This window comes from Falco peregrinus, chromosome 18 (assembly GCF_023634155.1).
Source record: "Falco peregrinus isolate bFalPer1 chromosome 18, bFalPer1.pri, whole genome shotgun sequence".
Classification (NCBI taxonomy): Eukaryota; Metazoa; Chordata; class Aves; order Falconiformes; family Falconidae; genus Falco; species Falco peregrinus.
This window is the reverse complement of record NC_073738.1, coordinates 3,627,437-3,641,868: the sequence shown is the minus strand read 5'-3', so window position 1 is coordinate 3,641,868 and position 14,432 is coordinate 3,627,437. Positions and strand designations below refer to the sequence as shown.

The following is a 14,432-nucleotide window of genomic DNA, read 5'->3' as shown; positions in this document are numbered from 1 at the left end:
CCTCAAACCTATCCCTGTCGTCCCCATCCTCATCCTCAAACCTATCCCTGTCCTCATCCTTATCCCCGTCCCTGTCCTCATTCCTGTCCCCATCCTCATCCTCATCCCTATCCCTGGCCCTGTCCCCACCCTCATCCCCGGCCTCATCCTTGTCCCTGTCCCCACCCTCATCCCTGTCCCCATCCCCAGCACCGTCCTCATCTCCAGCCCTGTCCACATCCCCATCCCTGTCCTTGTCCCCCCATCCCTGTCCTTGTCCCTTTCCTCCTCCCCGTCCCTGTCCCCAGCAGGACAGACACACTGCTCCCTGCAGATGCTTTAATCCCTGTGGTGCCCAGGGGCTGGCAGCCAGGCAGGGCTCTGCTGCGTGGGGCTGGGGGCGCTGGCCAGGGTCAGCCCGCATCTTCCGTGAAAACGGCCACCGCCTGTTGTCCCGCCGGCACGTAGGCGAGGGCATCCACCTCTCCCCCGCCGCGGCTGGACTTCTGGAAGTGGATCTCCAGGCTGTCCCTCATGAGCTCCTCACCCAGCACGTCTGGGATGCTCGAGAGCAGGACGGTCCTGGGGCAGCGGGACGGCTGGAGCTGGGCAGAGCCAGGCTGAGCTGCAACAGCCCTGTGCTGCACGGGGCAGCAGGAGGGCCACGGGGAAGGGACCCCTCGGGGCTGCCCGCAGGAGCCGCGCCTCGGGCTGGTGGCAGTGCGGGCAGTGGGTCTTCAAGACCCCCCACCAGTGCTGCCGTGCCCTGGGCTGCCAGGTGCTGCTTGGCACCGGGGTTCCTGCTGTTACCTGCAGGTTGGTGATGTCTCCACTCATGCACGGTGATATTTTAAGCTTGTACTCTCTCCTCCCAATAAGCACCTGCATATGTCCTCTTGCAATTAGTGGCTCCGCTACTGCAGGTGGAGAGGAAAGCCCTGAGCCGCACAGGCCCCTGCGGAGCTCCAGGGGAGGCTCCGTCCCTAGCATGGACACCAAGGCTGGCACTGCCCAGCCCCAGCTCACCTGCACCACCACAATCTCGGGGGAGACAGGGCAGCCTGGCCTCACTGCCTTCCCCGTTCCCCACAGACACAGCCCCATCTACTCTCAGATGACCTGTGCTCCCCCAGAGCCGGACACGCTGCTCCCCCGGCAGCCTGAGCTCAGCACGCCCCACGCACCTCCGTCCCGCGCGAAGGTCAGCACCACCTGGCCAGAGTCGTCCAGGAACTCCCTGCTCTCCACCTCACCGCCGCCATTCTTCGTCTTGCTGAAGAAGAGCTCCAGCTTGTCCAGCAGCGTCTCCTCAGGGATGCCCAGGCTGGGCAGGTCAGACACGAGGATGCTCCTGCTGCTGCGAGTCAGCCCGATCTGCAGGTGGCACAGGTCGGTGCCAGGGCCAGCCCCAGGGCTCGGGGAGCAGCGCAGAGCTGCGGCACTAACGCACTGAGCCAGTCGGGTACCAGTGACCTGGCAGAGCCAAGCCTGGGCAGTGGTGGAGCAGGGCACAGCGAGGGCAGTGTATGCCCAGGGCAGCTCTGCGTGGCATGGGGAGCCACAGGCCCTGGGGACCTACCTCCAAGGCAGACGGCAGCAGCACATCCACCGGCGCTGCCTGCACTCGCACCCTGCACCGGTCAAGCTCCTCCAGCTCCTCCCCAGAGCTCAGCTCCACCATGTGCTCCTTCGCCTCTATGATCCTCTGAGCCACTGCAAGCAGGGACAGCCCCCAGCACAGGGGATCGAGCGCGCCATGGGACAGGACATGGGGGCAGCTGGTGCTTTGGGGAGGGGGCACAACCCTGCACAGTGCTGGCAGGGGGGGCAGCGCTCTGAGCCCCGGCCCAGGGAGCAGGTGCAGGGCAGGCGCCAAAGCTGATCGCCCAGGGCACCTGGCTGTGGCAGCGCTCCTCTCGCTCTTACCCTCTGCCTTCTCAAAGGTGATGAGAGCTGAGCCCCCCGGCAGAGGGTAGTGGATCAGTGGGGTGAGAACCAGCTTGTTCATGTCCTCCTTGTTTGTCTCAAGTCCCTTAAACACCATTTTCTTCTCTGGCAAGGCAGGCAGCATCTAGGTTCAAGTACACAGACAGCACCTAGGGGAGACTGGACCCTGCACAGGGCCTGTCCCTGCCCATCCACAGACTAGAAACAAGCTCATGGCTCAAAACAAACAGCTGGGGAGCCTCGGCAAAGTCTCTCCCAGGGTCTGGCTGTGCCTGGAGTCCCAAAGCCCCGACGGGAGCTGCTGGCCCCGGCAGAGGAGCCACCTGCCAGCAGAAGCTGTGCCAGCTGTCAGTGCCCGGCTGCCTGCAGCCTCTGCAGCCAGGCTCACGCCCCTGCCAGCAGACCCCAGCGCCCACACGCAGTTACCGTCGCCAGATCCTCCCAGAGGACTCTCTTCCTCACTTCTTCCAGTTTCTTTTGCAACACCTGCTTCTCCTGCATCAGTCTGTTCTGCTCCTCCTTTGCTAAACAAATGCTCGCCTGGAAGGAAAGAAAGATGGGGCAGCAAGGGAAGCACTGGGGTGCGAGGGGCTGCAGCACGCTCCCCATTTTAAGCACAGCACTGTCTGTGGACACGGGCCCACCCACTCTTTTTCTGCTCTTGCCTGCCTGCAGCCCTGCCCTGGCTCCTCACGTTCAACGAGAGCCCTTCGGCACGGCCCCGATGTGACACCCTGTGGGACCTCCACCGGCTCCACAGCAACGTGGCCCCAGCACAGCGAGCTGAGGGATGCATCCCACCACCCACCACCCCCTTCCCAAGCCCATGACGAGTCCTCCGACCACCAACCTGGAGGGATCCCTCTTCATCTCTGTTTAAAGACATTTGTTGCTCAAAATTTTTACAAAGTTCTCCTTCTTTCCTCAGCTCCTGTGTCCTTCTCTCTACGCCTTCCTTGGCCATTTGTAGGTCCACATGCTCTTGCTCCAGAGCGCTGCAAAGTTCCTGTGGGAGACATGTGAGACCCTGCGGATGTCCCACCACCTCAGCAGCTCTCCAGTCTCAGCCTGGGAAGGAGGTGGGTGCGCCCAGCGTGGAGCCCCGCACCCCAGCGCGGGCTCTCTTAGCCATGGGACACCCCCTCGCCACCACTTCTAGCTCAAGAGTCCGAGAAAAAAATCAGAAAGCCAAGCTCACAGCCCAGGCTGGCTGGATCCCCGTGGGGATCCCCGGCCCGATCCCGGCCCGAGCCTCCGCCCAGGGACTCACCTTGCAGCGCTCGATCTCCTGTCGGACTCGCTCGGGGGTCAGCTCCAGGCAGCTTCTCCCCACGCACCCGGGGGCGATCAGGTATATGAAGTCCTAAAGGCAGGAGGGGTCCTCAGCCGCGCTGTAGCGGCCCCGCGCCCCGGCCCGCCGCCCCCCGGGGCTCAGCCCCTCACCTCGTCCGGATCCATCCCGGCGGTGCTGGCGGCGGAACGACGGCGGCTTGGCTCAGCCCCGGGGAGCCCGGCCCGGCCGGTGGGAACCCTGGTGCCGTGGGACCCCGGTGCGCCCCGCACCTCCTCCCGCCCGTTGCTTTCACTTTCGTTTCCTCGGCCCGGCCCCGCCCGCCCCCCGCGGGCGGTGCTGACCCCAACCCGCGTTTCTCCGCCCGCTTCCCGCCGCAGCCCGGCCCCCCCCCCCCGCCGGGAAACGCCCCCCGCATCCCCACGGAGCCCACCCTCCCCCGGCCCCTGCGCCACACAACCCGCCGAGCAACGGAACACGTAACGGTCGCCGGAGGCCACCGCCGTTCAGCGAGGCACCTACCCCCCGTCTCTGCCCTCCCCCCCCTTCCCTCTCCCACCCCTCTGCCCTCTCCCCCCCCATCCCCCCCCATCCCCCCCCCAGTCCTCTCGCAGGGATGACCGCAATTTTGGGAATGGCAGATTCCCAGGAGGGGCAGGAGCAGCCTCAGTCACCCTCGTGCGAGGGCAGCTCAGGGATGTCTGGCCGCACAGCCGTCCACCGTCCCACCCCAGCCCCCCTGGTCCCACCCCAGCCCCCCTGGAAGGTGACGGCCTTCCCAGCTCTTACAGACACACCAAGAAGAACACCCGCACCACAGAGAAAAAGGCCTAGGAAGGTTTTTTCCATACAACAAACCAAAACGGATTTTAATAAACATTTATTGATGCGACCTTGTTACACTTTTAGAATCGCAGCTTCTGGAAGAACCACTTATTCTTGCCTGTCTTGTATCTGGAAGAGGAACACATAGGTTAGAGAATGCTCCGTACCAACAGGCAACAGCACCAGCCCCACACCCTAGATGTCCTTGACTTCCCAGCCAGGCAGGATGCAGTGCCCTGCTCGCCCACAGGGAATTCACCTGGTCTCTTCAGCCCAGGCTGCCACTACAACTGCTTTACAGGTTTGAACTCCCGATGGAAGTGAACATCAGCTTCCAAATTCTCTGATGAAGCCACCTTGTGAAGGACACCTGCACTACAGTGGCTCCCAGCCCAAGAGCCCCACTAGACACCTTGTGCAGAGGGCAGCCACCGGGAGGTGCCTGCGATCGGCCTACGATCACGGGCAGGGTGCTCTGAAACAGCCAGCGCCCCGGGCTGCCCATGAGACACCCTGCGTCCCGCTGAGGCTGCACCACTTCTTCTGCTGAAGGAGCTTCTGAACAGAAAACTGACCAGAAGGACCGTTAACCCCAACGCTTCTAGGTAAAGCATCACCACTGCCCTGTCCCACTCAACCCAGTGACAGGCAGTGGATGAACTGGCAGCGTGATGCCAAGAGATCGTCATCTGGCACCTGAAAGGCCCCCGCTCGTGCCAGCAGGAGGCCACAGCATCGCCATAAACATCAGCCCACCTCTGCGGCTGTTGGTCAACTGCTCCCCATCTCAACCCACCGCTCCCCGAACAGACGGCTGCATAAACACGCACAGCAGGTGAGGAGAAATGCCCTCAACCACAAACATATCTGAGGAATTTGGGGCAGAAGCGTCCAACCCGGGACTCACCCAGGCTACAGCACAACTGCAACCGAGTCCTCTGACACCGCTGAAGAGACCAGCTTCCCACTCACCTTTCCTCAAATTTCACCTTGGCTTCACGTCTCGCTTTGCGTTTTAGAGCGGGGTCCCTGAACACGTCCTTGTTGACCACCGTCTTGTCCAGTGGAATATCGACAGAATACCTGGCCAGGAGAGCAGCCAGGTTCACAACAGTTGCGGTATGTGGCAGGGGGATGAAAATGAAGTAAGCAGCCCAAAGCTGCTGTCAAACACAGACGCTAGTGCCAGCGTAGGGGACTACAGTCCTTAAAGCCTTCTCAGCTCAGGAAATCACCAAACCAAAAGCATTCAAAGGCATTTAATGCAGTCTATAAAGGAAACAGCTACATGCATCACGAGAGACTGTACACAGTTCTATCCACTGTGCTGCATCTGGCCAACTGCACCAGCAGGAGCTCCCAGGAGATGGGATGAAATGTCACTGGCTTGCAGCAGCTCTACCAACACCCCAGAGCTTCGTGCTTGCCTCAAAGGATCATCCACGATCAAGAGCAAAGTGAGTGTAGCTAAAATAAGAGCCAGCTGCCTTATTTCAGTAGTTCATTAATATTTCCTGTCAGCCTCACACCCCCCAAGTCTGTTTTTGCAGGGTGTGCACCCCACGTTCCTCCAACCGCGTAATTACGATGCTTAGTGACTCCCAGTGTTCACTAGAGAGAACACACAAGAGCTACGACCGCTGAAGAGACGAGACTCCCCCAACCCCGGCAGCAACAGCCGCAGCCCTGCCAGCCGCACTCCTGCGGCCACTCACCGGGTCGGCATCAGGTGGTTGTAGTTGTAAACCTTGACGAAGGACTTGATCTTGGACCTCTTTGCGATCTTCTTCTTGCCCATGGCAGCTGTCACCTTCCGCGGGTACCGGTCGATGCCTGCCACCAAGGCGTGGCTGTACGGCCGGTCCGAAGTGCCATCATCGATGTTCTGAAACACAGCGACCGCAGGCGGCCATGGCACCGCGGAGCCCCGCCAGCAGCCCCGCCGGGGCGGCCGCTCCCCAGAGAGCCCGCGGCAGCGCTCCGGGCCCTCGCCCACCCCGCGGCACCGCCGGCAGGAGCGGCCGGGCCCGCCCGCGCTCACCTTCACGATGACGGCCTTGCGGCCCGAGTAGCGGCCGGCCAGCACCAGCACCACCTTCCCCGGCTTCATGAACTTGCCCATCTCTGCGGGACACAGCACGCCGCGGTCACAGCCCGGCCCCCGGCCGCCCCCGGCCCGCGGATGGCGGCGGATCCCTCACCGGCCCCGCACTCACCGAGGATCCAGCGGCGATGGCGCCCAGGCCGGAAGAGGACGCAGCCGCCTCACCCCGACCTTTCACCCCGACCTTTCACCCCGTGTCACCGCCGTCACTTCCGCTCCGCCGCGACGAGCCGGGCGCGCATGCGCGGGGCCACACCGCCGGTGCCGGCGAACGGGCCGCAGTACCGGGTGTCCGCCCCCCGCGCCCTCGGCCCCGCTCCTGGCCCCTCCCGTTCCCGGTGCCCCCAAATCCCTGCCTCACCCCCCACCCCCGCCTCCGCTTCTCACCGCCCTGATTTCGGTGTCCCCCCATCCCGGTACCCCCCCCCCCCAATTCTCACCGCCCTGATCACCATGTCGCCCCCCATCCCGGCGCCTCCTGCCCCACTCCTGGGGTGCTCCCGGTGCCCCCCAATCCCAGCCCCCCCCCCCCGATTCTTACAGCCCTGATCCCAGTGTTCCCACCCCCATCCCGGTGCCCCCCAATCCCAGCATCCCCCACCCCGGTACCCCTCCCCGATTCTTACAGCCCTGATCCCAGTGTCATCGCCTCCCATCCCGGTGCCCCCCAATCCCACCCCCTCCCCCCGATTCTTACAGCCCCGGTGCCCCCCCCAATCCCAACACCCCACCCACCCACCCCTCCACGCCGGTATCCCCACCCCCCCTCCCCCCCCCCTCGGTTCTTACAGCCCTGATCCCAGTGTGTCCCCCACCATCCCAGCACCCCCCCAAACCCTGCATCCCCCCACCCCAGTACCCCTCCCTGATTCTTACAGCCCTGCTCCCAGTGTCCCACACCATCCCGGTGCCCCCCAAACCCTGCATCCCCCCATCCCGGTTCCCCCCCCACATTCTCACAGTCCTGATCCCAGTGTCCCCCCCCCACTCCCAGCCCCCCTACCCCAATCCCCACCGCCACCCCCCCCGACTCCCAGTGCTGTGGCAAGGTAGGCCCCATGGGGAGTGGGTGCCTGACCACCCACCGCAGCACAAAGCCAGGCCCTGTTCTGGCAGGAATTACAGAAAATGTAAAGCCCGATCCCGGGATTCCGAGCCCGGCGACCCAGCACGTGCGGCACAAAGGCCAGCAGCGTACACACATTCAAACACGGTTACTGGAGATGGGTCTCCCCCCACAGACACTTGCTAAAGCGATTTAATGAATCCCCTAGAAAACACGGGGCCGCTGGCACACTGACCACTGCACAAACGCTTCAAAAAAGGAGCTCGGGGACCATCAGAGGAAGCTCCCAGTGCCAGCCCCTCACCGGCAGCCTGAAGAACGGGGCCACTTCTGCGGCCTGCGGAGCCACCACGGAGCACAGCCCCCCATGCCTGCAGCTCAACGTGTCTTCCTCATCCATACAGCAGGCAGGGAAGTCATTTGCCATCAGGCAACCAAACACCTGCCGGCCTGCCTGGCCTGCCTGGGAGAGGTGTCTCCGAGGGGCATCTTTTAGAGCACAAACTTTGAGAACCAAGTGTGCAGATGGGGCACAGGAGCCAGGCTGCGCATTCCAAGGGGCTTTATCGCTCTGTGGCCAGCCCCCTACCACGCTCAGGCAGCCAGCCCCACGCACCGCACGCTTGCAGGCACCTGCTCACCAGCGCAGCCACTTCCGAGCTGCACAAAAGGGGGCAGGGTGAGGTGCTGTACAGCGTGTGGCCTCCAGCAGCTTTGCAGCAGCAGCCTTGTCAAACACAGATTTCCAGCATCAGGACACCGTGAGATTTCCCTAAAAGCAAATACCAGTTTCAAAGAGCTGAACTTAGTCTTAAAAAAGCCAGGCTTCTTGAGCCCAACAGCTGCCTACTTGTGGAAAACCGGATGACCTACAACAAAAATACATCAAAAAGCGTCTTTGATGTTTTTCAGCTGCCGGACAGCCAGGTCAACTGGGAGGTTGAATTTCAAGTTGCTGAGGCGACTGAGAACATTGAGCGCGCTCTCAAAGCCTGTGTTTGCCATGTAGCTCCATGGCTGGTAGTGGGACTGTACCAGAGCTCCAGATTTGCAGATCAGATTGACCCAGGAGACCAGGCGCTGCTCGTTCAGCGCCATACACACCAGAGCTTTCAGTTCAGAGTCTGCACTGCGCTTGAAGGGGTCATGTTCCGTCAGGACAGTGTGAATCGCTGTCAGCAGGCTCTGCTTGGGGGTAACGGCCACTCCTCCCGTCACAGGCAAGGCAAAGGACTGGGAGAGCTTGTGAGCCGGGGATTCTACAAAGGCTTGTCCGTTCTTAGCATTGTAGTACTTCACAAAGAGCTCCCAGGGGTGCATGGTCTGCGGCGATGAGGTGAACGCAGGAATCAAGCACGCAATGGGTGCCAAGACCAGGCTCATTCCTTGAGAAGAGGCGTAGAGCCCGTGAGCCATCAGGTCCCGCAAAGCTATGGTCAACTCCTTCCGCACAGCTAGAGTCAGCTCATCTCTGCCTCCTAAGGGAACGTCCTGCAGGTCGGAGGAACTGATAACGTGGTCTTCCTGCTGGTGTTTCAGAGCCAGCTGCCTCACCCGCTCTACTGACAACTCCAGTTTCTTAATTAAGGGGGAATAGTCCTTGTTGGCTTGGTCCTTCTGCCAGAGGGTCCGAGGAATCTGATCAGTAGCACAACCAAACTGACTGACAGCAAATATTTGTAGCACGGCCAGCATGCGACGCATGAGGTGCAGGCCTGTCTCTCGCATCTTTCTGGCATCTTCTGGGTTCACTGATCAGGTTAGAAAAGAATAAAAAAAATCTCATTAAGGAATCACCAGCTCTGGTCTTTCATATACACAAAGGGAGCACAAATGCCTGCTTCTCCTCCTTGGGAGCTTTTGTCACTAGAACTGATGCTACTTTTTCTAGTTTCAAAGCGCTGAAGCCAACCAGAAAAGCAAACATTTGCATATCTTGTTCTCGACAATCGGGTCATCTTACAGAGAAGAAACCCTACAACAGCTTTGCTAGTGGGCATGTACACAGTGAGGAAAGATCATTCTTTAGACACGACGATATCACACCGGTAATCAAGAGATATCAAAACCTTTGCTGAAGGAGATCACTGCTTACTTTTAAGAAGCGTCTTGTCTCAGCAGGCTAACATATACTGCTTATTCCTGAAGCCATTATTAAATTCAATTTTTAAGAGCAGCCACACCAGCTAAGACCCAAATTTCATCCCTGACTAGCAGCAGATGCCTCAGATTACAAAAAGCAAAGGTATTGTAGTATTTCCTCTAGTATACTATTCTAGCTCCAATAAATTCACGTGATAAGTAGACAAGTCTCAAATTATAAAGAACACTGGATCCATCCAGCTCCCTGTACCTGCTCACAGAGCTAAGTCTTCAAACAGCATTAATTACAGTGCGGCCCAACAGCGTGTACAAGACAAGGCTGCTCAGCCTGTCTGCATTTTGCACTAAGCATCACAAGTCCCTTACTATTCCTGATCCCTGCTGAGGACCAATCCCACCCTCTATGCCCAGGCTCAGGTTCTGTGATTACACTCATGATCCCACATAGGAAGGGTAAAGGAACTGGACACAGGGCTTGTGTCAGTCAGAGCAGGAAAGCAGAAAATCCAGCTGCCAGGAAAAAGCAAAGCAGCCTAGTGTGACTGGATGCTGGTTTGTGCTTGCCAAATCCCAAGTGTGTGGCAGCGGGAGCAGTGTGGAAGCTCTGAGCCAAGCAGCGCCCACCTCTGTTTCCAGAAGGCCGTGTATTTGGTTTGCAGGAACCACCACCATCTTTTCTGCCTGCACATTCACAGTGTCCATCTTCCACCTTACCCGAGCTTCCAACTTCATCTAAAACAAGAGTTTCACACTGTTATTTCACACTTGTGAATTTAAGCTGTGTATCCCAAGTATTAAGGTCAATATTTATCAGACCTCTCTGTGCTCTTTTTGTCAAGTCTCTCGTTCTCCCCACCATCACTTCAGCGAGATTTGTACTTCCCTGTGAGCCAGAAACTCTTCCTGCATCCTCTGACACCTGTCCCCCCTCCTCATGACTTTTTTCAGGGAGTTACAAAGCAATTCAATCTGCTCATCTAAAAATTCAGCACTGACCCTGAATGAAGTTGATGAACATTTCGAGGTCCCTTATCTGTGTCTTCAGTTGTTCCACCAGCTGTTCCTTCACCCTGGCTGGATTAACGATCTGTGCTATGGCAGCATCCACACGCTGCCGCAATTCCTCTGGTGAGAGTGTTGCAATATCTTCACTTAAGTCCATGTCCAGCTTCTTTATCAACTCATTTATAATCATCTGCAACACACAAGTTAGTAGCATGATCTCACCATGTGGTGCTGCTGCCTGTGAGCTTCAAAATACTCCTTTACCCATCCGTTACCCTGGAAACAGGCCACCTTTGCTGCACATCGAAAAGTGCAAGAGAAGACATGGGACAGGTTTACACGCGCAGACAAACTACTAATACTCTACTGCAGCTGCTGGCGAGACATAAGGACTAACTCCTACAGTCTGCAAGAGGCTCTCACAGATATTAAGAAATACAGCCAGAAGGGTTTTGTGAGCCTTACCCGTTGTCTTTCCATAACCACAGACTGTGGCAGGGAATCATAGCTGCCCTCTTGGTAAGCAAATGTCTCCAGGTCATCCAGCTGTGTCTTCAGCTGCAGGATCAGCTCTCTCTGTTTCTCCTTCTGCACCTCAATTTGCTCCCGCTTCTCTTGCTCACTCTGGAAAAAAAATACCAGTAAATAAAATTGAAGACTTATTGTCATAATAAAGCCCCAGAGAACAGGATCACAGTATGAGGAACATTTCCTTCAGCTCATGCACTAACTAGCCAACACTGCAGGCCAGTCCAGGAAAGAGACGTGCCTGCGCATCAGGGAGAGGCACCAGCTGCTTCGCCTCACCTGACAAAGGAGGCGCCTCCCCAGACCTGCTGCACCCAAACCCCGTCTCACCAGGCCAGGGCTCAGGAAGCACCGTTGCACGTTGCCAACCAAAGCGTACGTTATCACGGATCCTCTGAGTCAGCACCGTATCGCGGAGCAGAGCAGTGACACACAAGGCAGGGCTTTAACGCCCGTCCCCGCAGGCTGGCTCCCAGCCACCGAGGCCACACACGGCACGGCAGCCCAGCTTTGTGCGAGCTCCCACGGAGGCAGCCGGGGCCTCTGGGCAGCGTGGGGCTGGTCACCTCAGCCGCCACGCTCCCTCCATGCCTCCCCACAGCCAACGGGCTCACAGCCACCGCTACCGGCCAGCAGCTGGGTGGGACGCACACAGCGGTCCCGGGGCTGCCACCGCCGTTATCCGAAAGGAGACGGGACTCCCGTCAGGGGGCCCAGGCCTGGCCTGGTGGCGGCGCCCCCCGCACTCACCGGGGCACCCCCTAGGCCGGGCGCTAGCGGCGCGGGGCAGCCGCGGAAGGCGAAGTCCTCCAGGTCGCGGAGCAGGCGCTGCTGCTCGGCCGGGCCGGCCCGGGCCACCTGCCGCAGCCGGAACTGCACCTGCGCGAAGTGCGAAGCCAGCGCCAGCAGCGCCCCGTGCAGCCGCCGCCGCTCAGCCCGCAACCGCGGCACCGACTGCGGCGACCCGCCCGCCGCCGCCTCCTCGTCCTCGTCCTCCTCCTCGGCCGTCACCGCCGCCGACACGGCGCCCACCGGCGCCCAGCGCTCCCCCGGGCCCAGCGGGCCGCCCTCCGCCTCCATGACCGCCGCTACCGGCGCCGCCACCGCCACACCGGCGCCATCTTGCTGCCGCGGGGCGGGGCCTGGCGGGGGCGGGGCCTGGCGGCGGCGGGGCCTGTCGGGGGGCGGGGCCTGCGTGGCGCCAGGGCGCCCCCCCGCGGCCCAGCGGGGCCTGGCGGTCCCGGGGGGTGCCGGGGGTCCCGCGGGGCCCCGGGGTTGCGGTCCGGGGCGGGGCGCTGGGCTGGCGAGTGGGCCGCGAGGTGACCGCGACCGGCCCGGCCCGACCGCCCCCCCCGCCCACGCTGCCACCCCCCGCTGACGCCCCCCGGCCCAAAATAGCGCGGGGCGGAGCCGGCACCGCCATGGCGAGGTGAGTGCGGCGGGACAGGACTGGACGGGGCAGGCAGTGTCCGTAGCCCCCGGGGCAGTGCCCGGGGGGTCGCTCCGTCGTGGTCCGGGGGCTAAGGCACCGGCAGGCAGGACCCTCCAGCGCGGGGCGGCGCGGGGAGCGAGGGCAGGCCGGCCTGCGGGGCTGGGGGGGGGGCCGGGAGGGGGGCCCGGCCAGCCCACTCCCCGCGGGCAGGGCACCCCCGGGGGACAGGGACCCAGCGGGGGGCGGCGGAGGCACCCCCGGCCCGCTCTCTGCACAGGCAGCCCGCCAAGACGCTGTGGTACGACCGGCCGCGCTACGTCTACCTGGAGTTCTGCGTGGAGGACAGCAGGGACGTCCAGGTCGTCATCGAGGAGCAGCGGCTGGTCTTCAGGTGGGCTGCCACCACCCTGCCCAGCGGGGCCGAGGGCCCCCCACCCGGCTGGCTCGCGGGGCTGGAGGGACCCCATCAGAGCCGGCTGCGCGTGGCCTCGGCCCCCTCCTAAGCCAGGCTGTTGGCGGTGTTTTGGCAGTTGCAAGAATGCAGACGGCGTGGAGTTCTACAATGAGATCGACCTGTATGCCAGGGTCAACTCCAAGGTGAGCCTTACCCCAGCAAACCGCTCGCCGACAGCCTGCGTCAGGCTCGGAGCTAAACCCAGCCTGTGCGGGGCTGAGCAGCACCGCTTGGCGTTGAATCCTGCCCGTTTCCCGAGAGCCTGAGTGGGGTGAACACCAGCCTGGGAGCCCTGGGCCTGAGCCCGGCGCTCACCGTGCTGCCTTGGGCCAAAACCAACCTGCCTCCCTGCTTCTGTGTCTCTCATGGCCTGCACGTGGCTGAGCTTTAATCCTGTGTGTGTCTGCAGTGGATTACAGAGAGGAGTCTGGCAGACGCTGAGGTGAGACACACCTGATCTCTTGTCAGGACTCACGGGAGAAGCGCTCTGACCGCTCCATCACGTGCTTTATGAGGAAGTGGAAGGAGAAAGTGGCCTGGCCACGCATCACCAAGGAGAACATCAAGGTGCGTGTGGCACAACAGCCAGGACCAGCCTCAGCACGTGTCCTGTCCTCACACAGCACCTCTCAGCCCCCGGGGAGCAACCTACCCCCGGGACAGACACCAGGGACCCCAGCAGAGCTTCCAAATAGCCCAACATCACGATTACCGCCATTCCATAGGCCTCTGCCCTCCAGGAAGGATGTGGCTCCCCTTTACCTTAACACACGCAGGGCCAGGGCCAGCACCGGCTGGCAAAGGGACACGCTCCCCTTTCTGCCCTTCCCCAGCCCCCTCGCCTGCGTGGGAGCAGCCTGCGCTCGCCCCACAGAGCAACCCCTGGGCTGCGAGGATGTGGGTGGGTGCTGCGGCCCCGCCGTGCCGCTCCCTCCCTCAGGAGATGCTCTCTGCCCACAGCCGGCCTGGCTCTCCGTGGACTTTGACAACTGGCGAGACTGGGAAGGGGACGAGGAGGTGGAGAGGGCCATGATGGAGCAGTACGCAGAGGTGAGCTGGGCCGCAGGCCTCGGGGTCCTGGGGTGTGTGGGCGGGTGCTCGGGATGGGGGGAGCCGGGCACCTGGAATCGCCACAGCCGGCTGTTCCCCATCCAGCTCCTGGAGAAGGTGACGGACAAAGGCCCCCCGCCAGCCATGGATGACCTGGATGTAAGTACAGCCTGCGGGCTGCTTCCCCCGAGCCTCCGGCTCCCGCTTGTCCCGGGACACCGGCAGCAGCTCCAGCTGCTCTGCTTGGGCTGCCGGTCCCGGGGGGGCCCGGCCGGTCCCTGCTGCCGTGGCCGGGGACTGGCCAGCCCCTTCCCCAGCACCTCGCCCTTCCCTCCCGCAGGACGAGCTCTGAAGCCCGGGCCCCCGAGGACACCGCGGAGGCCTCCCGGTGCACCGGCAGCACGCGCTTCCGGGGGCCGCCCCAGCAGCTCCCCGCCGGGCCGTGACCCAGCCGGTCTCCGGTCTCCTGTGCCCGTTACCCGCGCGGGGCACGGGGCAATAAACGTGAGCTGCCACCGCAGCCTGTTGTCTGCTTGGGCCGCCGCCGCGTCAGTCACTGGGGAGCCGTCCCCCCCAGCGGCACCGGGTGCTCCTCCGCTCCCCGCCAGCCCCGTGTCACTCCGCGGTGGCCGTTCCGCTACCCGGCCC

At 61.9% G+C, this 14,432-nt stretch overlaps 4 protein-coding genes across 7 annotated transcripts; 1 reads left to right on the top strand and 3 right to left on the bottom strand.

Annotated features, from left to right (window-relative positions):
• Positions 1 to 304: 304 nt before the first annotated feature.
• Positions 305 to 3,520, bottom strand: IFI35 (interferon induced protein 35). 4 transcript variants are annotated; one of them, XM_055789733.1, is made up of 9 exons: positions 3,370 to 3,520; positions 3,197 to 3,289; positions 2,777 to 2,932; positions 2,353 to 2,466; positions 1,906 to 2,050; positions 1,559 to 1,692; positions 1,164 to 1,353; positions 790 to 896; positions 305 to 620 (listed from the first exon to the last, which is right to left on the bottom strand). In XM_055789733.1, exons 1-9 carry the CDS (start codon positions 3,382 to 3,384, stop codon positions 393 to 395), a joined length of 1,182 nt encoding a protein of 393 aa, XP_055645708.1. In that variant the 5' UTR covers positions 3,385 to 3,520; the 3' UTR covers positions 305 to 392. The 4 variants fall into 4 exon arrangements, with proteins under 4 accessions (XP_055645708.1, XP_055645709.1, XP_005238905.2 ...); XM_055789734.1 differs by having other exon boundaries at positions 305 to 604; positions 3,370 to 3,519; XM_005238848.4 differs by having other exon boundaries at positions 305 to 584; positions 3,370 to 3,519.
• A 561-nt stretch (positions 3,521 to 4,081) lies between these two features.
• RPL27 (ribosomal protein L27) lies at positions 4,082 to 6,378 on the bottom strand. The gene is made up of 5 exons (XM_055789746.1): positions 6,259 to 6,378; positions 6,084 to 6,166; positions 5,758 to 5,927; positions 5,015 to 5,125; positions 4,082 to 4,171 (listed from the first exon to the last, which is right to left on the bottom strand). Exons 2-5 carry the CDS (start codon positions 6,162 to 6,164, stop codon positions 4,123 to 4,125), a joined length of 411 nt encoding a protein of 136 aa, XP_055645721.1. The 5' UTR covers positions 6,165 to 6,166; positions 6,259 to 6,378; the 3' UTR covers positions 4,082 to 4,122.
• A 1,009-nt stretch (positions 6,379 to 7,387) lies between these two features.
• On the bottom strand, positions 7,388 to 12,080 carry RUNDC1 (RUN domain containing 1). Its single transcript, XM_055789720.1, has 5 exons — positions 11,599 to 12,080; positions 10,786 to 10,944; positions 10,312 to 10,510; positions 9,940 to 10,047; positions 7,388 to 8,963 (listed from the first exon to the last, which is right to left on the bottom strand). The coding sequence occupies exons 1-5, from the start codon at positions 11,926 to 11,928 to the stop codon at positions 8,098 to 8,100; spliced, it is 1,662 nt and encodes a 553-aa protein (XP_055645695.1). The 5' UTR covers positions 11,929 to 12,080; the 3' UTR covers positions 7,388 to 8,097.
• A 26-nt stretch (positions 12,081 to 12,106) lies between these two features.
• PTGES3L (prostaglandin E synthase 3 like) lies at positions 12,107 to 14,304 on the top strand. The gene is made up of 7 exons (XM_055789745.1): positions 12,107 to 12,277; positions 12,558 to 12,671; positions 12,811 to 12,877; positions 13,203 to 13,301; positions 13,695 to 13,784; positions 13,890 to 13,943; positions 14,125 to 14,304. The coding sequence occupies exons 1-7, from the start codon at positions 12,270 to 12,272 to the stop codon at positions 14,134 to 14,136; spliced, it is 444 nt and encodes a 147-aa protein (XP_055645720.1). The 5' UTR covers positions 12,107 to 12,269; the 3' UTR covers positions 14,137 to 14,304.
• The last annotated feature ends 128 nt before the right edge of the window (positions 14,305 to 14,432 follow it).

Excerpts from the sequence above, each read along its gene's own strand:
- IFI35 (XM_055789733.1), bottom strand. Across the intron at positions 2,467-2,776 it reads ATGAAGAGGGATCCCTCCAG|GCGAGCATTTGTTTAGCAAA; the intron begins GTTGGTGGTCGG and ends CTTTCCTTCCAG. Across the intron at positions 1,693-1,905 it reads CACCTTTGAGAAGGCAGAGG|TGGCTCAGAGGATCATAGAG; the intron begins GTAAGAGCGAGA and ends CCCTGCTTGCAG.
- RPL27 (XM_055789746.1), bottom strand. The coding sequence starts at position 6,164 with ATGGGCAAGTTCATGAAGCCGGGGAAGGTGGTGCTGGTGCTGGCCGGC. Across the intron at positions 5,928-6,083 it reads GCAAGGCCGTCATCGTGAAG|AACATCGATGATGGCACTTC; the intron begins GTGAGCGCGGGC and ends GCTGTGTTTCAG. Across the intron at positions 5,126-5,757 it reads AACCACCTGATGCCGACCCG|GTATTCTGTCGATATTCCAC; the intron begins GTGAGTGGCCGC and ends TCTCCTGGCCAG.
- RUNDC1 (XM_055789720.1), bottom strand. The coding sequence starts at position 11,928 with ATGGAGGCGGAGGGCGGCCCGCTGGGCCCGGGGGAGCGCTGGGCGCCG. Across the intron at positions 10,945-11,598 it reads CCGGCCTAGGGGGTGCCCCG|AGTGAGCAAGAGAAGCGGGA; the intron begins GTGAGTGCGGGG and ends TTTTTTTTCCAG. Across the intron at positions 10,048-10,311 it reads GTTCATCAACTTCATTCAGG|ATGAAGTTGGAAGCTCGGGT; the intron begins GTCAGTGCTGAA and ends CTCTTGTTTTAG.
- PTGES3L (XM_055789745.1), top strand. Across the intron at positions 12,672-12,810 it reads GAGCAGCGGCTGGTCTTCAG|TTGCAAGAATGCAGACGGCG; the intron begins GTGGGCTGCCAC and ends GTGTTTTGGCAG. Across the intron at positions 13,302-13,694 it reads TCACCAAGGAGAACATCAAG|CCGGCCTGGCTCTCCGTGGA; the intron begins GTGCGTGTGGCA and ends CTCTGCCCACAG.